This window comes from Drosophila miranda (assembly GCF_003369915.1).
Source record: "Drosophila miranda strain MSH22 chromosome Y unlocalized genomic scaffold, D.miranda_PacBio2.1 Contig_Y2_pilon, whole genome shotgun sequence".
NCBI classification, from domain to species: Eukaryota; Metazoa; Arthropoda; class Insecta; order Diptera; family Drosophilidae; genus Drosophila; species Drosophila miranda.
In genome coordinates, this window is record NW_022881614.1 from 31,974,435 (window position 1) to 31,995,784 (window position 21,350).

At 46.7% G+C, this 21,350-nt stretch overlaps 3 protein-coding genes across 3 annotated transcripts in view; 2 read left to right on the forward strand and 1 right to left on the reverse strand.

Annotated features, from left to right (window-relative positions):
* Positions 1 to 17,292, forward strand: part of LOC117193941 — a 97,221-nt gene extending 79,929 nt beyond the window's left edge. Inside the window, exon 3 of the mRNA XM_033398603.1 lies at positions 17,089 to 17,292. Within this exon, the coding sequence (XP_033254494.1) occupies positions 17,089 to 17,292 (204 nt within the window). The remainder of the gene's footprint in view (positions 1 to 17,088) is intronic.
* A 633-nt stretch (positions 17,293 to 17,925) lies between these two features.
* On the reverse strand, positions 17,926 to 19,078 carry LOC108160418. The gene is made up of 2 exons (XM_017294417.2): positions 18,526 to 19,078; positions 17,926 to 18,444 (listed from the first exon to the last, which is right to left on the reverse strand). The coding sequence occupies exons 1-2, from the start codon at positions 18,978 to 18,980 to the stop codon at positions 18,288 to 18,290; spliced, it is 612 nt and encodes a 203-aa protein (XP_017149906.2). The 5' UTR covers positions 18,981 to 19,078; the 3' UTR covers positions 17,926 to 18,287.
* A 1,388-nt stretch (positions 19,079 to 20,466) lies between these two features.
* On the forward strand, positions 20,467 to 21,143 carry LOC108160608. Its single transcript, XM_033398604.1, has 2 exons — positions 20,467 to 20,834; positions 20,873 to 21,143. The coding sequence occupies exons 1-2, from the start codon at positions 20,467 to 20,469 to the stop codon at positions 20,925 to 20,927; spliced, it is 423 nt and encodes a 140-aa protein (XP_033254495.1). The 3' UTR covers positions 20,928 to 21,143.
* Positions 21,144 to 21,350: the final 207 nt, after the last annotated feature.

Below are 21,350 nucleotides of genomic sequence, written 5' to 3' on the forward strand. Positions count from 1 at the left end.
CTGCGTAGCTGCTCGGGTCTTTCGCCGCTATGATGATGGCATCCGGGCGTGCCTTCTCCGTCATCACCCTAGAAGGCTTCGGCTTCCTTACTCTCGGCCTTCTTTCAACTTTCCTCCACTCCCTGTTTGGAGGCGCCGTCGGTGTCTCCCCTGTGTCGTAATCTCCTGGAGTTGGAGTTTTCGCATCCACTCCAACCGCGCAGGTTTTCGTCTGGGTGTCCACCCCTTTGCTCCTCTTGTTTTTCGGTGCTTTCCCATTTTCCTGCTTCCTTTTTGCCTCCACCGCTGTCCTAAACAACGGCGAAGTTTGGGAGGACTGGTGGGTACGGATCACCGCCTTTGCCCTATCGTCATGAAGCTGGATGGCCACCAGCTCGTAGAGCGCTCGGATGCTTTCAATGGAGTCCCTCATCGGCTGGTGGATGGAGAGCCTCTTCCCGTCTTCCAGCATCTCCACCAGCTTTGCAATTTCCTGCCCGAGATCGCGTAGCGCCGTGCTGCTCTGCCCCTTCTGGGTCTGCTCCGTTTGGGTCTGCCCTATCTGGGTCTGCTCCATCTGGGTCTGCTCCTTCTGTTGTAGCTCCTTTTTGTTCCGATATTTTTGAGTCCGCTCCTGGACTGCTACTGCTGCTTCTCCCGCAGGTCTCACCTCCACCGGTAATCTTGCCATCCTTGCACTCCTCGTGAATGCGTTTTCGTCCTCTGTAATTATACCCGATACTCAAAATGAGTATTGGGGTATATTAGATTTGTGGTAAAAGTGGATGTGTGTAACGTCCAAAAGGAATCGTTTCCGACCCCATAAAGTATATATATTCTTGATCAGCATCAATAGCCGAGTCGATTGAGCCATGTCTGTCTGTCCGTGTGTCCGTCCGTCCGTCTGTCCGTCTGTCCGTCCCCTTCAGCGCCTAGTGCTCAAAGACTATAAGAGGTAGAGTAACGATGTTTTGGATCGAGACTTCTGTGATATGTCACTGCTACAAGAATATTTCAAAACTTTGCCCCGCCCTCTTCCGCCCCCACAAAGGGCGAAAATCTGTGGCATCCACAATTTCGACGATACGAGAAAACTAAAAACGCAGAATCGTAGAAGATGACTATATCTATCAGATTCCTGAATCTGGATCAGATCGGATCATGAGGCGTGGAAATCTTCATGAGATACCAATGACCCGTGCCATTGGCATGCACGATTCCTTGCTCTAGTCAAGTCATACGTACTAAAACCACCCCACACACATACACACCTCTTCCCCCGCGGGATCACCGTTAGGTATTGCTTCGTGGGAGGGGGGGCCTATTCTAGGCCGCTACATGCCGCTCTTTCTCGCATCGTCTCAGGTCCTGGATGCGCTTGATGAGACGGTACACGTATATATAGTTATCCTCCGATGCTGTCATAAAGCTAACCAGCAACTCTGCTGGGGGATATTCTCCGTCCATGCTGCGTATCTCTTACAGCCGTAGAGGGCATGCTCCGGGTCTTCGATTGCGGTTGGGCACGTAGGGCGGTATGGGCTGGTATCGTGTTTATACTTATATAGGTAGCTACGATAGCCCCCATGCGCGGTTAGGAATTGCGTTATGTGGTAGTCCGCGTTGCCTCTGCTCCTTCCGATCCACTCCTTCGCGCTGCTGATCAATTTATGCGTCCACCTCCCTTTGACGCTCTGATTCCACCGTTCCTGCCATGTTTCGATGAACAGCTAACTTCCTTCGCAGGCTTTGGTTGTTTATGACCGCTGCCGCCCAGATTGGCGCTTGGTTAGGCGGTTGTCCAACATCTCTCCCAAATACTTGATGGAGTCTTGCGATTTTATCAGGTCTGCTCCTACTCGCACTGTGGCGTACTCCGTCTTCTTCCTGCTCGTGATGAGGACTGCTTCCGTCTTGTGGCCAGCCAGATCCAGACCGGCTTCCCGCATCCATCCAGAAATTAGATCAATAGCTGTATTGGCTACCAATTCGACTTTCTGGACCTCCTTAGCTACAACGACTAGGGCCAGGTCGTCAGCGAAACCGATTAGCTGGCAACCTGGGGGTAGCTGCAGTCTGAGCACGCTGTCGTACATGAGGTTCCACAGGAGCGGCCCCAAGACTGATCCTTGCGGGACTCCTGCCGTAACCTCGTACGCTATCTCTCCTTGGTCCGTCTCGTAGCCCAGCACCCTGTCCGAGAAGTAACTGGAGATCATCCTCAGAAGGTATACCGGTACCCCGATTCGGTACAGCGCCGTCTCGATCCTTGACCAGTTGGCCGAGTTGAAAGCGTTTCGGATGTCCAGCGACACGATGGCACAGTACTCCTTGGTGCCCCACCTCCATCTTGTTCCTTCTATGGCCTTCGCTGCGATGCTAACTACCGCCATGATGGCGTCCACGGTCGAGCGGGATTACCGGAATCCATATTGCGCCTCTGAGAGTGCTTCTGTTTCCTCCACGAACTCTAGAAGCCTGTTGTACAGCACTCTTTCAAGCAGCTTGCCCACCGTGTCCAACAGGCAGATTGGTCTGTACGCCGATGGATCGTCTGCTGGCTTGTTGCCTTTGGGCAGCAGAATTAGACGCTGCCTCTTCCATCGTTTTGGGAATGTTCCCTCCCTGAGGCAACTGTTGAAAGTCTCCGCAAAGGGTTCCGGTCGGGTGGCCACCGCGAGCTTTAGGGCCTTGTTGGGTATTCCATCCGGCCCTGGTGCCTTCCGGTCGCCAACTCTCCTGGTTGCTTCTATGACCTCCAGTGTAGATACTGGCTCGTATGGTGGTTCCTCCTGGTCCAGGTTAGTTTCTTCCTTCTGCGGGTGCCTGGGGAACAGCGCTGTCACAATCCTATGCAGCAGTTGCGGGCAGGAGTGCTTATTCCTCTGATCCTTTTGGTGACTACTTTATAAGCAGTACCCCAGGGGTCTACCTTCGCTTCGTCGCATATGTGGCGGAAGCAGTCGCTCTTACTCTTCTTGATGGCCACCTTCAGCCCGTGTTTTGCCGTGCGAAATTCCTCTTGCCTGGTTTCGAAGGCGTAGCGGCCTCTCGCTCTTTGGGCACGCCGTCGCGCTCGGAGACAAGCCCTTCTAAGCTCGCCTATTTCCTGCGTCCACCAGTAGCAAGGTCTTCCTCGTAGAGACGGCTTCCTCCTTGGCATGGACTGGTCGCATGCGTCGGCTATCCTCTGCGTCAGTTCCCGTGCCGCTTCCTCCGCTGAGATACCAGCTAGGTTCCACTCGTGTTGCCTGAAGGAGTCCGAGAAGGCTGCGACGTCCAGTAGACTATCCTTCCACTTTGGCCCCGTTGTTTTTGGCTTCCTGGGGACTCTGTTGCGCTGTCCGAGCTCAAAGTGTATCGCCTGGTGGTCGCCAGGTGGAATGTCTACATAGCGAACTGCTCAGAAAGGTCAGATCTATTATTGAGGATCTTCCCGCCCTGCAGAAGGTCATCTTTTTTCCGTCCTTCGCCAGTCCGACGTCGAGAGACGAGAACTGCTCCAGTAGGCAGTACCCTCTTGCGTTGGTCTCTTTGCTGCCGCATTCGATGGCCCACGCATTAAAGTCCCCTGCGATGACGAAGGGTGTCCTCCCACGAGTGTCTTCCGCAATGTGTTCCAACATAGTTTGGAAACGCGACAGGTCCCAACTCAACGGTGCGTAACAACTGTAGAAAGTTACACCCTTGAGTCTAGCTCTTACAAAGCCCTCCTTTGACGAACCCACATCGAGCGGCGGAGTCTCGACGCCCCAGATCGCGGCCTTCCTGCACTTACTTTGTGCCCAACCGCTGCCTGGCACCGGTTTGTATGGTTCGCATACGATGACCACGTCCGGTTTCCTCCCCCTGGCGTCTTAGCTCAGTAGTGCCTGTGCCGCCTCGCAGTGGTTAAGGTTCAGCTGCATGCACCTCATCCTACCCTCTTTGCAAGTGCCTTTCTAAAGAGGGGGCACCTGCCGCTTCCTGCGATATGCCTCCAATCTTCCTTCTTTCCCTTGCAGAACATGCACTGGGGGTCCTTGTCGCAGTCTTTTGCAAGGTGGTCCTCCTTCCCGCATCTCCGGCACAGCTTAGAACGATCTACATCGCTCCTACACTGTCTGGCCATGTGGCCGAACTCCATGCAGCGGAAGCATTTGGTGACGCTGACCCTTTCCCTAATTCTGCCTCTTACCCAGCCGACCTTCAGTCCTCCTACTTTGAGTGCCCTGCGGGCGTCCTCTCTCGGAAGTCGGACAGTTGAAATCTGTGTCTGTCCGTACCCTCTCCTTATTGATATGTCGTCCAGTGCCACGTTTGCCAACTGGACCTGGGACATGAGGGCGTCCCTTATCTCCTCCTTGGTGGTCACCTCGTCCAAGTCGCTGCATTCAACGATGACTCGCTGTTGGAGGGCGCGGACCTCTGCTGCGTCCCCTAGCGACTCGCCGACCAGACTCTGGAAGGACGAGGTTTCCTCTCCTGATTTGCTGAGCTGGAGCAGGAGTTCCCCCTTTTGGGTGCGGCGGATTCTTGCCACTGCCTCTCCTAGCCCTTGTAGCTTCTCGTCTCCTTTTACCTTTCGCAGAATCTCTGCGTAGCTGCTCGGGTCTTTCGCCGCTATGATGATGGCATCCGGGCGTGCCTTCTCCGTCATCACCCTAGAAGGCTTCGGCTTCCTTACTCTCGGCCTTCTTTCAACTTTCCTCCACTCCCTGTTTGGAGGCGCCGTCGGTGTCTCCCCTGTGTCGTAATCTCCTGGAGTTGGAGTTTTCGCATCCACTCCAACCGCGCAGGTTTTCGTCTGGGTGTCCACCCCTTTGCTCCTCTTGTTTTTCGGTGCTTTCCCATTTTCCTGCTTCCTTTTTGCCTCCACCGCTGTCCTAAACAACGGCGAAGTTTGGGAGGACTGGTGGGTACGGATCACCGCCTTTGCCCTATCGTCATGAAGCTGGATGGCCACCAGCTCGTAGAGCGCTCGGATGCTTTCAATGGAGTCCCTCATCGGCTGGTGGATGGAGAGCCCCTTACCGTCTTCCAGCATCTCCCCCAGCTTTGCAAATTCCTGCCCGAGATCGCGTAGCGCCGTGCTGCTCTGCCCCTTCTGGGTCTGCTCCGTTTGGGTCTGCCCTATCTGGGTCTGCTCCATCTGGGTCTGCTCCTTCTGTTGTAGCTCCTTTTTGTTCCGATATTTTTGAGTCCGCTCCTGGACTGCTACTGCTGCTTCTCCCGCAGGTCTCACCTCCACCGGTAATCTTGCCATCCTTGCACTCCTCGTGAATGCGTTTTCGTCCTCTGTAATTATACCCGATACTCAAAATGAGTATTGGGGTATATTAGATTTGTGGTAAAAGTGGATGTGTGTAACGTCCAAAAGGAATCGTTTCCGACCCCATAAAGTATATATATTCTTGATCAGCATCAATAGCCGAGTCGATTGAGCCATGTCTGTCTGTCCGTGTGTCCGTCCGTCCGTCTGTCCGTCTGTCCGTCCCCTTCAGCGCCTAGTGCTCAAAGACTATAAGAGGTAGAGTAACGATGTTTTGGATCGAGACTTCTGTGATATGTCACTGCTACAAGAATATTTCAAAACTTTGCCCCGCCCTCTTCCGCCCCCACAAAGGGCGAAAATCTGTGGCATCCACAATTTCGACGATACGAGAAAACTAAAAACGCAGAATCGTAGAAGATGACTATATCTATCAGATTCCTGAATCTGAATCAGATCGGATCATGAGGCGTGGAAATCTTTATGAGATACCAATGACCCGTGCCATTGGCATGCACGATTCCTTGCTCTAGTCAAGTCATACGTACTAAAACCACCCCACACACATACACACCTCTTCCCCCGCGGGATCACCGTTAGGTATTGCTTCGTGGGGAGGGGGGGCCTATTCTAGGCCGCTACATGCCGCTCTTTCTCGCATCGTCTCAGGTCCTGGATGCGCTTGATGAGACGGTACACGTATATATAGTTATCCTCCGATGCTGTCATAAAGCTAACCAGCAACTCTGCTGGGGGGATATTCTCCGACCATGCTGCGTATCTCTTACAGCCGTAGAGAGCATGCTCCGGGTCTTCGATTGCGGTTGGGCACGAAGGGCAGTATGGGCTGGTATCGTGTTTATACTTATATAGGTAGCTACGATAGCCCCCATGCGCGGTTAGGAATTGCGTTATGTGGTAGTCCGCGTTGCCTCTGCTCCTTCCGATCCACTCCTTCGCGCTGCTGATCAATTTATGCGTCCACCTCCCTTTGAGGCTCTGATTCCACCGTTCCTGCCATGTTTCGATGAGCAGCTAACTTCCTTCGCAGGCTTTGGTTGTTTATGACCGCTGCCGCCCAGATTGGCGCTTGGTTAGGCGGTTGTCCAACATCTCTCCCAAATACTTGATGGAGTCTTGCGATTTTATCAGGTCTGCTCCTACTCGCACTGTGGCGTACTCCGTCTTCTTCCTGCTCGTGATGAGGACTGCTTCCGTCTTGTGGCCAGCCAGATCCAGACCGTCTTCCCGCATCCATCCAGAAATTAGATCAATAGCTGTATTGGCTACCAATTCGACTTTCTGGACCTCCTTAGCTACAACGACTAGGGCCAGGTCGTCAGCGAAACCGATTAGCTGGCAACCTGGGGGTAGCTGCAGTCTGAGCACGCTGTCGTACATGAGGTTCCACAGGAGCGGCCCCAAGACTGATCCTTGCGGGACTCCTGCCGTAACCTCGTACGCTATCTCTCCTTGGTCCGTCTCGTAGCCCAGCACCCTGTCCGAGAAGTAACTGGAGATCATCCTCAGAAGGTATACCGGTACCCCGATTCGGTACAGCGCCGTCTCGATCCTTGACCAGTTGGCCGAGTTGAAAGCGTTTCGGATGTCCAGCCCCTCCTCCATCTTGTTCCTTCTATGGCCTTCGCTGCGATGCTAACTACCGCCATGATGGCGTCCACGGTCGAGCGGGATTACCGGAATCCATATTGCGCCTCTGAGAGTGCTTCTGTTTCCTCCACGAACTCTAGAAGCCTGTTGTACAGCACTCTTTCAAGCAGCTTGCCCACCGTGTCCAACAGGCAGATTGGTCTGTACGCCGATGGATCGTCTGCTGGCTTGTTGCCTTTGGGCAGCAGAATTAGACGCTGCCTCTTCCATCGTTTTGGGAATGTTCCCTCCCTGAGGCAACTGTTGAAAGTCTCCGCAAAGGGTTCCGGTCGGGTGGCCACCGCGAGCTTTAGGGCCTTGTTGGGTATTCCATCCGGCCCTGGTGCCTTCCGGTCGCCAACTCTCCTGGCTGCTTCTATGACCTCCAGTGTAGATACTGGCTCGTATGGTGGTTCCTCCTGGTCCAGGTTAGTTTCTTCCTTCTGCGGGTGCCTGGGGAACAGCGCTGTCACAATCCTATGCAGCAGTTGCGGGCAGGAGTGCTTATTCCTCTGATCCTTTTGGTGACTACTTTATAAGCAGTACCCCAGGGGTCTACCTTCGCTTCGTCGCATATGTGGCGGAAGCAGTCGCTCTTACTCTTCTTGATGGCCACCTTCAGCCCGTGTTTTGCCGTGCGAAATTCCTCTTGCCTGGTTTCGAAGGCGTAGCGGCCTCTCGCTCTTTGGGCACGCCGTCGCGCTCGGAGACAAGCCCTTCTAAGCTCGCCTATTTCCTGCGTCCACCAGTAGCAAGGTCTTCCTCGTAGAGACGGCTTCCTCCTTGGCATGGACTGGTCGCATGCGTCGGCTATCCTCTGCGTCAGTTCCCGTGCCGCTTCCTCCGCTGAGATACCAGCTAGGTTCCACTCGTGTTGCCTGAAGGAGTCCGAGAAGGCTGCGACGTCCAGTAGACTATCCTTCCACTTTGGCCCCGTTGTTTTTGGCTTCCTGGGGACTCTGTTGCGCTGTCCGAGCTCAAAGTGTATCGCCTGGTGGTCGCCAGGTGGAATGTCTACATAGCGAACTGCTCAGAAAGGTCAGATCTATTATTGAGGATCTTCCCGCCCTGCAGAAGGTCATCTTTTTTCCGTCCTTCGCCAGTCCGACGTCGAGAGACGAGAACTGCTCCAGTAGGCAGTACCCTCTTGCGTTGGTCTCTTTGCTGCCGCATTCGATGGCCCACGCATTAAAGTCCCCTGCGATGACGAAGGGTGTCCTCCCACGAGGGTCTTCCGCAATGTGTTCCAACATAGTTTGGAAACGCGACAGGTCCCAACTCAACGGTGCGTAACAACTGTAGAAAGTTACACCCTTGAGTCTAGCTCTTACAAAGCCCTCCTTTGACGAACCCACATCGAGCGGCGGAGTCTCGACGCCCCAGATCGCGGCCTTCCTGCACTTACTTTGTGCCCAACCGCTGCCTGGCACCGGTTTGTATGGTTCGCATACGATGACCACGTCCGGTTTCCTCCCCCTGGCGTCTTAGCTCAGTAGTGCCTGTGCCGCCTCGCAGTGGTTAAGGTTCAGCTGCATGCACCTCATCCTACCCTCTTTGCAAGTGCCTTTCTAAAGAGGGGGCACCTGCCGCTTCCTGCGATATGCCTCCAATCTTCCTTCTTTCCCTTGCAGAACATGCACTGGGGGTCCTTGTCGCAGTCTTTTGCAAGGTGGTCCTCCTTCCCGCATCTCCGGCACAGCTTAGAACGATCTACATCGCTCCTACACTGTCTGGCCATGTGGCCGAACTCCATGCAGCGGAAGCATTTGGTGACGCTGACCCTTTCCCTAAGTCTGCCTCTTACCCAGCCGACCTTCAGTCCTCCTACTTTGAGTGCCCTGCGGGCGTCCTCTGTCGGAAGTCGGACAGTTGCAATCTGTGTCTGTCCGTACCCTCTCCTTATTGATATGTCGTCCAGTGCCACGTTTGCCAACTGGACCTGGGATATGAGGGCGTCCCTTATCTCCTCCTTGGTGGTCACCTCGTCCAAGTCGCTGCATTCAACGATGACTCGCTGTTGGAGGGCGCGGACCTCTGCTGCGTCCCCTAGCGACTCGCCGACCAGACTCTGGAAGGACGAGGTTTCCTCTCCTGATTTGCTGAGCTGGAGCAGGAGTTCCCCCTTTTGGGTGCGGCGGATTCTTGCCACTGCCTCTCCTAGCCCTTGTAGCTTCTCGTCTCCTTTTACCTTTCGCAGAATCTCTGCGTAGCTGCTCGGGTCTTTCGCCGCTATGATGATGGCATCCGGGCGTGCCTTCTCCGTCATCACCCTAGAAGGCTTCGGCTTCCTTACTCTCGGCCTTCTTTCAACTTTCCTCCACTCCCTGTTCGGAGGCGCCGTCGGTGTCTCCCCTGTGTCGTTATCTCCTGGAGTTGGAGTTTTCGCATCCACTCCAACCGCGCAGGTTTTTGTCTGGGTGTCCACCCCTTCGCTCCTCTTGTTTTTCGGTGCTTTCCCATTTTCATGCTTCCTTTTTGCCTCCACCGCTGTCCTAACCAACGGAGAAGTTTGGGAGGACTGGTGGGTACGGATCACCGCCTTTGCCCTATCGTCATGAAGCTGGATGGCCACCAGCTCGTAGAGCGCTCGGATGCTTTCAATGGAGTCCCTCATCGGCTGGTGGATGGAGCGCCTCTTCCCGTCTTCCAGCATCTCACCAGCTTTGCAATTTCCTGCCCGAGATCGCGTAGCGCCGTGCTGCTCTGCCCCTTCTGGGTCTGCTCCGTTTGGGTCTGCCCTATCTGGGTCTGCTCCATCTGGGTCTGCTCCTTCTGTTGTAGCTCCTTTTTGTTCCGATCTTTTTGAGTCCGCTCCTGGACTGCTACTGCTGCTTCTCCCGCAGGTCTCACCTCCACCGGTGATCTTGCCATCCTTGCACTCCTCGTGAATGCGTTTTCGTCCTCTGTAATTATACCCGATACTCGAAATGAGTATTGGGGTATATTAGATTTGTGGTAAAAGTGGATGTGTGTAACGTCCAGAAGGAATCGTTTCCGACCCCATAAAGTATATATATTCTTGATCAGCATCAATAGCCGAGTCGATTGAGCCATGTCTGTCTGTCCGTCTGTCCGTCCGTCCGTCTGTCCGTCTGTCCGTCCGTCCGTCGGTCCGTCCCCTTCAGCGCCTAGTGCTCAAAGACTATAAGAGGTAGAGCAACGATGTTTTGGATCCAGACTTCTGTGATATGTCACTGCTACAAGAATATTTCAAAACTTTGCCACACCCCCTTCCGCCCCCCCAAAGGACGAAAATCTGGGGCATCTCCAAATCTCAGAGACTATTAAGGCTAGAGTAACCAAATTTGGTATCCGCACTCCTGTTAGATCTCACTATAAAACGTATATCTCAAAATTTCGCCCCACCCCCTTCCGCCCCCACAAAGGACGAAAAACTGTTGCATCCATAATATTGAGGATACAAGAAAACTAAAAACGCAGAATCATAGATAATGATCATATCTATCAGATTGCTGAATCTGAATCAGATCAGAGCATTTTTATAGCCGAAAGGAACAAATCAATTTGCAGTGGCTACGCAGCGCCCGACGTCACGCTCAGACTGATTTTCTGTCTCTCTCGCACGCACTCTTTGCCGCGTCGTTTAATATTAGCGGCGTCTGCCGGAGGAGAGCCATACTGACTTAGTATCTGGTATAACTGTAGAGTTGCGGTGTTTTTATACCCGATACTCAAAATGAGTATTGCGGTATATTAGATTTGTGGTAAAAGTGGATGTGTGTAACGTCCATAAGGAATCGTTTCCGACCCCATAAAGAATATATATTCTTATTAGGAGTGTGGATACCAAATTTGGTTGCTCTAGCTTTTATAGTCTCTGAGATCTAGGCGCTAATGTTTTACTCTAAGCAAAGCCGCCTATGCTACGTGTGTGTTAGAGAGAGACAGGGCGAGAAAAAATGAAATTGTTTTCTTGATGCTGGCTATAATAATAATACGATCCAATTCAGATTCCTCAGTCTTAAAGATATGGTCATTCTCTACAATTCTACGTTTTTGGTTTTCTCATATCTTCAAATTTGTGGATGCTACAGATTTTCGTCCTTTGTGGGGGCGGAATTTTGAAATATTTTTGTAGCATCGACATATCACAGAAGTCTGGATCCAAAACATCGTTGCTCTAGCTCTTATAGTCTTTGAGCACTAGGCGCTGAAGGGGACGGACAGACGGACAGACAGACAGACAGGGCCCAATCGACTCGGCTATTGATGCTGATCAAGAATATATATACTTTATGGGGTCGGAAACGATTCCTTCTGGACGTTACACACATCCACTTTTACCACAAATCTAATATACCCCAATACTCATTTTGAGTATCGGGTATAAAAACTTACAAGTGAACCAAAATAAAGTTAAAAACTACTGAAAACAAAACAAAGCCCAATCAACACCAACAACATGGCGTTACCACCACCATCATTGAGCGAAATCCACTTGAACCAGGCACTGCTGTCGATCAGACAAATACCTGCCTATGAGGGTTCATCTAGACAGCTAAGCTCATTTATGAAACGAATCGAATATGTATGCGGATTATATCCAACTGAAGATCTTCGCTAACAAAGGATACTATTTGGAGCGACCGAGATCCAACTGTCAGGAGAGGCACAACGCATATCGCAAATGATACAACCCAACACGTGGCTCGAACTGAAGACGGCGCTGATCAACGAGTTCAAAAATCACACACCATATGAAGAACTCTTACGACAACTATACACCACCAGATTCAACGGCAGTCTTCGTAAGTTTATAGAAGAATTAGAGATAAAAGCATTATTAATAAGCAATAAGCTAAACTTAGAAAACATACCAGAAAATAATGTCATTTATAAAAACGCTTTGAACAACACAAATAAAGATGTCATTACTCGAAAACTTCCTGACAGAATGTTCATGACCTTAGCAAGAAAAGATATTACCACATTGTCTAATCTTAAGAAGGCAGCACAAGAAGAAGGATTGTACGAAGCTAGTACAACAGATTCAGGTACAAATAAAGATCAATCGAAATCGTCTCAATCAAATCGAAAGAATGTTGGAAACTATTATCCAAATTATAATACTACTAACTATCACAATCAAACTCAGAGTTCATCTGGAACAGGTCAGACTAATCGAACAAATCAAAAACAAAATACCCAAAATCCTGGATTATACAAAGAGTTCAAAACTTCCTTGAATCAAGGTAGGGCTCAGAATCCATTCAATCAGCAAATATCTCAAAACCAAGCTAGTGGGAGTGGACCCAACCAACCTACTAAAAGAGGGAGGGAGAGCCAGAGTGGCCAAACGAAGATGGACGTAAATTTTCATCAAGCCGCCTCGGAAGAAACCGAGGAGGACCCTATATAAACATTACCATTAATAAAAGAATATTAAGGTGTATCGCTGACTCGGGATCATCGATCAACATCATGAAAGAAAATTATACAGATTCCGAGATAAAAGACGATAACCTTACGGTCCATACCATCAATGGACCTGTCCGTTTAACTAAGAGTATCATGAGGAATGCGAACAAAACATGTCCGTCCGAACAAAAGTTCTACATACATAACTTTTCCGAAAATTATGATATTTTATTAGGAAGAGAATACTTGATGGCAAGTAAAGCCGTCATCGATTACAGAAATGACACTGTAACACTAGGAGCTAGGTCGTACCCAATCATTCAGAGTGGAGAAGCTATTGAAGCCGGCAAGACCGCACAGAAGTGCACTGATCCCTCTACAAAAGAAGAGAAGATCGCACCTAAGTGCCTTGACCCATCTCCAGAGGGAGATCAATACTTCGCTTCCGCTCTAGACAGTGAATTAAGGGAATGTAATCAATTAAGATTGGAACACTTAAAAGACGAAGAGAGGGAAGAGTTAAAGAAGGTCTTATATGAGTTTAAGGATGTGCAGTACAGAGAAGGTGACAATTTGACTTTCACAAGTACAATCAAGCACGAGATCAAAACTCAACATGAAGACCCGGTCTACAGACGACCATACAAATATGCCCAGATACATGATCAGGAGGTAAACCAGCAAATCAAAGATATGATCAGGCAGGGAATAATTCGAAAGTCGAATTCTCCTTACTGCTCGCCCATATCTATGATTCCGAAGAAGATAGATGCTTCAGGAAAGCAAAAATATCGAATGGTAGTAGACTATAGAAGTCTAAATGAAATAACAGTTAAGGACAAATTCCCAACTCCACGAATGGATGAAATCCTAGACAAACTAGGTAAATGTCAGTATTTTACGACAATCGATTTAGCAAAAGGTTTCCATCAAATACCCATGGAACCTAGCTCAATCCCCAAAACTGCGTTCTCCACTAAGCATGGACATTACGAGTTCACTCGTATGCCCTTTGGGCTAACCACTGCCCCAGCTACCTTCCAAAGATGTATGAACAATCTGCTAGAAGAGTTAATCTTCAAAGATTGCTTTGTATACTTAGATGACATCATTATATTTTCCACTTCATTGGAAGAACACTTGTTGTCACTAAGGAGAGTATTTGGAAAGTTGAGAGACGCCAACTTGAAGCTACAAATGGATAAATGTAAATTCATGAAAAAGGAAACTGAATTCCTAGGTCATGTAGTCACTACTGAAGGAATAGTACCAAATCCAGGCAAAATCTCTGCCATTGTCAAATTTCCAATACCAGAAACGACTAAACAAATAAAGTCATTCTTAGGTCTGTGCGGGTTCTACAGGAAATTCATTCCTAATTATGCAAACATAGCAAAACCCATGACACTCAAACTAAAGAAAGGAGCTGTCATAGACCCCAAGGAAGAAAAGTACGTCGAGGCATTTGAGAGACTAAAAGTACTCATCACCTCAGACCCTATCCTTGCGTTCCCAGACTTTGACAAAATGTTCACGGTAACAACCGACGCTAGTAACATAGCATTGGGAGCGGTTTTGTCACAAGAACACAAACCGATCTGCTACGCTAGCAGAACCCTAAATGAACATGAAATAAACTATTCAGCCATCGAAAAGGAATTATTAGCGATCGTATGGGCAACCAAGTATTTCCGTTCATACCTGTTCGGTAGAACATTCGAGATACAAAGCGATCATAAACCCTTGATTTGGTTGAACAACCTCAAGGAGCCAAATATGAAATTACAAAGGTGGAAAATAAAACTGAATGAGTTTGATTTTAAAATGAAATATCTACCAGGCAAAGAAAATCATGTAGCTGATGCCTTATCAAGGGTAAAGATTAATGAAAATCTCCTTGGAGAAGCTTCCAATAGCGTTGGTGCAACTGTACATAGCGCACATGAAGACATTCTAAATCACATTGCTATCACGGAAAGACCAATTAACTATTACAATCGGCAAATTGAGCTAACAAAAGGCAATGAAGATAAGGTAGAAACAATTCGTTATTTTCACAAGCTAATCATCAAGATCACGTATAAGGAAATGACTAACACCTTAGCGAAGGATATAATAAAGCAATATCTATGCACCAAAAAGAGCGCATTATATGGAGATTTTCCTCCATTCCAAAAAGCCTATTTAGAAATCATTAATTCTAACAATATAACCAAAGCTATTAAATGAAGCACGAAACTCCTAGATATTCAGAATTACGCTGAATTTAAAGAAACCATATTAAAGAATCATAAAGGCTTACTCCATCCAGGGATAGAGAAAACCGTCAATTGGTTTAGGGGAAAATACTATCACCCGGATTATCAAAAACTAATCCAAAACATCATAAACGAATGTCCTACTTGTAATATTGCCAAAACAGAGCATAGAAATACGAAGTTGGCATTCGAAACTACACCGGAAATACTGAACATCAGAGAGAAATACGTCATAGATTTCTATATGGTTGGTAACCAACAGTTCCTATCATGTATTGACGTATACTCGAAGTTTGCCACTCTTGTAGAAGGAAAAAGTCGTGACTGGTTAGAAGCAAAAAGAGCCATCATGAAAGTTTTTAACGAGATGGGTAAACCAATTGAAATCAAAGCCGATAAAGATTCAGCTTTTATATGCACAGCATTGCAAGCATGGCTGAATGCGGAAAACGTCAAAATAGAGATCACTTCCAGCAAAAATGGAATATCTGACGTAGAAAGATTTCATAAAACAGTAAATGAAAAATTAAGAATAATATCTAGCGAGGATAACCCAGAAGATAGATTCCCGAAGTTTGAATTAATTCTTTATACTTATAATCATAAAACCAAACATAATACCACAAATAGGACACCTGCTGATATATTCATTTATGCAGGCTCACCTGATTATGACACCCAACTAAATAAAGTGAATAAAATCACTCAATTAAATAAAAACCGCATAGAGTATGAAGTAGATACCCGCTATAAACTATCACCTCTAGTTAAGTCTAAGGTAACAAATCCTTTCAAAAGGACGGGCGAAATTAGACAGATAGACGAAAAACATTATGAAGAAAAGAATAGGGGTAGGAAAATAACTCATTATAAATCAAAATTCAAGAAAAAGAAGAAATCTAATAGAAGCAAATATAATAATTCCAGAGAAACCGAAGAAGTTAATGGAATCGGCGAACTTCAACACAATTAAAATCCTCATCTTCCTCATAATTACCATCCTAATGGCACAGGGCCAAAACATAGAAATAAATCCTATAAAACCCAAAACGGATATATGATATTCAAAACTGGATCGATTAACATACCTATCAATTACGAATACCATTATCTAACTGTTAATGTAACTAAAACCGAAGAACTATACCAAAATTTATTAATGCAAGCCACTAAATTCCAGGACATAATCCAAATAAAATATCTAGTAGACAAATTGCAAAGAGAAATGAACGGGCTAAAAATAACCAAAAGAAATAAAAGAGGCCTAATCAATATAGTAGGAACAGCCTACAAATATCTCTTTGGAACACTAGATCAGGAAGACAAAGTCGATTTGGAACAAAAAATAGAAAATTTAGCCAGCCATAGCATTCAAATGAATGAACTAAATTTGGTAATAGATGCAGTTAATAGCGGAATAAACGTTATAAACAAACTAAATGAAGAAAAAGACAGGAATCAACAAATAGAAATTTTGATATTCAATCTACAACATTTCACAGAATATATCGAAGATATAGAACTAGGTATGCAATTAACTAGGCTCGGTATATTTAATCCAAAATTATTAAAACAAGACTACCTGGAACAAATAAATTCTGAGAAAATACTAAATATAAAAACCTCCACATGGCTAAAATCCGATACCAACGAAATTCTAATAATTTCCAACATTCCCAAAGACATTAAAAAAGTACCAATCTATAAAATCGTTCCGTGTCCAGACGAATTAAATAACATTTTAACAGATATGACATACGACAAGTACTACATAAAAAATGAAGAAGTATGTGTTAAAGAAACTAGATTGAAAACCAATGACAATTGTATAAAAGGAATTTTAATGCAAATTCCCACTAAATGTCCATATTCCAAAACTTTTCAAAACTTTCAAATAAACTTTATTGAACCCAATATACTAATCACATGGAATCTTCCAAAAACAACGCTAAACCAGAATTGTGTAAACCAAGAAATCATAGCGGAAGGAAATACCATTATAAAAATCTACAACTGTTCAATCCAATTAATCAAACACAATGTTTGATTTTGCCCAGAATGTTTATGTCAACAACAACATAACTAAAATAAAACCACTGTCGTTTCACGCCACTCTCGAGAAATCGATTCTTTAGAATCACGCCACTCATGAGGACCAATCAAAGCTAGACATAAAACCAAGGAGTATCACATTCCTAGCTCCGTCATGTAATGCAACACCGATCGCCAGCAGTGGATGCCTTTCATCAAAGCCGACGCATCCCCAAATATCAATCCAGGCACGTACGCCACCGACACGAAGATGCAGCCGAGGAAAGCAACGCCCGAAGCCAGAGTCGGGAGTTCCAAGAGAAGGGCTCATGGAAACTAGCCAGCAGCAGAGAGATCAGTTCCGTTTGAGACAAGCAGACGTAAAGTTAAGTCGGGGAATTAAACCAATCTTGTGACATAAAGAAATTAAGTACTAAAAATAAAATCTTTTTTAAAAAACTAAATTTCGAGCTGCGGATATTTAACTATATATGTATGCCTGACGAATCCTAATCAAATTAATATTTTTTGTACTTACAGCCATCCTCACGACCCGAATCCGACTTTACGCTCGATCTGCCGCGCGCTGATCAACTGCGATTGAAAATGGAAAAGGAGAAGAAATTCCGCCAAAGATGTCGCTTCATCACCACATTTTTAAGTCTGGTCTTCTTTCTGCTGACCGTCATGGTCGTCAGCTTGGTGTTGACCCGCGGCAAACGCATGTTCGGCAGCATGATCTGATGATATATTGTAAACGAACTAATTACAGTGCCAACAAAAACAAAAACAAATGTAACAAATGTTAGCGGAACTCAAATTTAATGTTAGTCCTAATGTTAGCTTCCTTCCTGGTCTGGCAGGACAGCCGCAGTTTTGCTAATAAATTATTTATGTGATCTTAGTTGTTTAAGCCGCGAGTGCATTTCTTTCTGTAAGTAAACAGAGCTGTCAACTGCATGTATGTATGTACTATCCCAACCTAGCGTTTGACAAATTTACCATTAAGCTTATATAATTCGTAGAAGTTTTAAGTATAATTGTGAGTCTATGAGTCTTATGAGAGTGTCGAGAATAAACAGAATACCACAACCGATCTTTGTGCAGTACGTTTAATATAACATTTATTGGTGAAAGCATCCGTAGAACGAGATTGCCATGCTTTCAGCGCTTCAGCGTCTGTCTTCTACAATATATTCTTACAGACATATTCATATATCGTTAAAGTTATCACAAATGGTTTTGTTTTCTTTCTATCCCAACCTAGCGTTTGTCAAATTAACCATTAAGCTTATATAATTCGTAGAAGTTTTAAGTATAATTGTGAGTCTATGAGTCTTATAAGAGTGTCTAGAATAAACAGAATACCACAACCGATCTTTTTGCAGTACGTTTAATATAACATTTATTGGTGAAAGCATCCGTAGAACGAGATTGCCATGCTTTCAGCGCTTCAGCGTCTGTCTTCTACAATATATTCTTCAGACATATTCATATATCGTTAAAGTTATCACAAATGGTTTTGTTTTCTTTTGATTCGTTAAATTGGAACCAACTGTGGGAGAAAGTTACACAGAACTCAGTTGTTACCAAGTAGGGAATCAGGCAATTTGCATAGTTAGATAGCGACTAAGACGTAATTCTACAATGAGACCAGCTAAGAAGGCAAGTTTGCTGAGAAGGGTTGAGAATGGTGTGGCGACCAAATATCTGTTTGCCGTGTTCTTGTGTTAGCTGTTTCATAATATGCGTATATTCTGGCGATTGACCTCGAACACGGTGTGGTCCTCCTCGTCGCTGTTGACATCCTCGATGGCCATGGGCAGTGGTGTTAGCTCTTGATTGGCCCTGTCGCCTTGTACCCCATATTTGCGCTCTGCTCGTGTTAATCGCATTCTATATAGGGAAATTTTCAGTTCAGTTTAATAAAATCATGTGCGCTGATAAGCCATTTTCTCTGACGGCCCCACTACTCACCGATAGACACGCAACACAAGTAGAAAAATGGCGGAACTTGTTATTGCCACCAGAACGTAGACGACGGCTTGTCCCGGAACATCCATTTCATTGCCCATGCTACAGAGCTCGATGCGAACATCCTCCACAGGCAAACTGGAGGATGGCGATAACTTGGGCTCGGCCCGAGATTTTGGGTCAGCTGGCCGCTCTGGCTCCTTGGGTTGTTCCTTCAAAGTTAGCGCAGGCTTCTCAGCAATGATGACATCAGCATCCTTTTGATTGGGCACGGGCACTGCATCATCTGACTTTACCGCTTTCGGAATTGCAGCCGGTGCACTTAGTTCCGATATCGGAACGGGCTTTGTGCCATTCGTGGATGCTGCCGACACTGCTGCGTCACTCTTCTGTTGCACCAACATCAGCACAAACAACCAGATGGCTGTGGCCGCGATGGAGGATCCCCGGAAGTGCATTTGTTCTTATCTTATTGTTATTCTATCGAAATTGGATACAAGCAACTATGACGTTTTAAAATTTCTGATGTTTTGATTTTGCTGTAACTTGTCAGTGCTGCCAGACCGACTGGAATCGCAAAGGTGAAGGGGTTCATAAACCAAGTTCATGAACTACTGTTGTGGAATAATTAATATATTTTCGCAAAATGACAAAATATTAATGAAACGTTTTTTATAAATATACTATGTATAAATGATGTATGTCATTACCTCTATAAAACGTATTTTATTATATCTTTCGGTTCTCAAAGGAAGCGAACCATAAGAACTGGAATCTACCAGGGAAGGAAATCATATGGTATTTTTCAAATATGACAAAAAACACGTCAAAATGACAGAAAAACGAGGTGGAACGTTGTGAGTTGCTGCGGACACCGCAACTCTACAGTTATACCCGATACTAAGTCAGTATGGCTCTCCTGCGGCAGACGCCGCTAATATTGAACCACACGACAAAGAGTGCGTGCGAGAGAGACAGAAAATCAGTCTGAGCGTGACGTCGGGCGCTGCGTAGCCACTGAAAATTGATTTCTTGCTTTTGGCTACAAAAATGATCCGATCTGATCCAGATTCAGCAATCTGATAGATATGGTCATTATCTATGATTCTGCGCTTTTAGTTTTCTCGAATGTGCAATATTGTGGATGCAACAGATTTTCGTCTTTTGTGGTGGCGGAAGGGGGTGGGGCGAAATTCTGAGATACACGTTTTATAGTGAGATCTAACAGAAGTGCGGATACCAAATTTGGTTACTCTAGCCTTAATAGTCTCTGAGATTTGTGGATGCCCCAGATTTTCGTCCTTTGCGGGGGCGGAAGGGGGTGTGGCGAAATTTGGACACGAAACGGTCAAGGTCCGATATCACAGGAGTGTGGATAACAGATTTGGTTGCTCTGGCTCTTATAAGTTCTGAGATCCTTGAACTCATATTTTGCAATTGACAAAACCGACCATGAAACCTGTGTGTTAGAGAGAGACAGAGCGAGAAAAAATGAAATTGTTTTCTTGATTCTGGCTAAAATCATTATACGATCTGGTTCAGATTTTGCACTGTAGGAGATATGGTCATCCTCACCGATTCTCCGTTTTTGGTTTTATCGTATCTTTAAAAATGTGGATGCCACAGATTTTCGTCCTTTGTGGGGGCGGAAGTGGGCGGGGCGAAGTTTTGAAATATTTTTGTAGCAGTGACATATCACAGAAGTCTGGATCCAAAACATCGTTGCTCTAGCTCTTATAGTCTTTGAGCACTAGGCGCTGAAGGGGACGGACGGACGGACGGACAGGGCTCAATCGACTCGGCTATTGATGCTGATCAAGAATATATATACTTTATGGGGTCGGAAACGATTCCTTCTGGACGTTACACACATCCACTTTTACCACAAATCTAATATACCCCAATACTCATTTTGAGTATCGGGTATAATTAAGAAGAACAGAAATGACGAAATATTTACAGAAAAGGGAAGAAGAAGAACAGACCCTGGACTGGGGTATATACCGGCCCCGCGAGCCCCTGAGTGTTGCCTGCTGTTCTCGCGCCAGGAGCACATTGGCCGCATCTCGACCGAGTACAAGGTCAACAACGGGGCCTGCTCCCACCTGTGCCTGGCCCAGCCCGGCAGACGGCATAACCTGTGCATGCCCCACCCACTACCAGCTGGCCAAGAACGGGGTCTCCTGCATGAACTACATCATCTTCAGCCAGAGGAACAGCTTCGGCCGACTGCTGCCGAACACGACAGACTGCCCGAATGTGCCGCTGCAAGTGTCCGGCAAGAATATCCGATTTCGCATTAAATTTACTGGGTAAGGAGGATAAATATCCCTAATCCTTCTTTTTCCAGATCGAAGGCAGGAGTCACAGCATCAAGCGTTCTCTGGCAAATGGCACAAAGGTGAGCCTCTTGGCCAACTCCGGACAGCCCTTCGACATTGCAATCGACATCATTGAGCGGCTGCTCTTCTGGACCTGCTCCTACTCCAACAGCATTAACGTGACCATCCGCACAATTGTGTTCCTAAAGCGTTGCCGTTTTTAGCTGCCTGGGTGAATCCGTAGGCGTCAACGATACCGGGGACTCGGAAAAGCCTCGCAAGACAAGACCGGAGTGGATCACTGTCTGTCACTGAGCTGCATCGTCTGTCGCAGTTCACCAACATCCGAGCCGTGTGGACACCGGATGCGAAAGTGCTCCACAATCACACGGCACAGTTGCCCAAGTTGTTTCCACAGCTGCATAGCCAGAGGGGAGGGTGTGGCACGAAGTACTCACGACGTCTGCTCGTGCCCTTTTCATCAGCGAGCGAGAACGGTCGTGTTTT

Excerpts from the sequence above, each read along its gene's own strand:
- LOC108160418 (XM_017294417.2), bottom strand. The coding sequence starts at position 18,980 with ATGCACTTCCGGGGATCCTCCATCGCGGCCACAGCCATCTGGTTGTTT. Across the intron at positions 18,445-18,525 it reads CTTGTGTTGCGTGTCTATCG|AATGCGATTAACACGAGCAG; the intron begins GTGAGTAGTGGG and ends TTCCCTATATAG.
- LOC108160608 (XM_033398604.1), top strand. The coding sequence starts at position 20,467 with ATGACGAAATATTTACAGAAAAGGGAAGAAGAAGAACAGACCCTGGAC. Across the intron at positions 20,835-20,872 it reads TTTCGCATTAAATTTACTGG|ATCGAAGGCAGGAGTCACAG; the intron begins GTAAGGAGGATA and ends TTCTTTTTCCAG.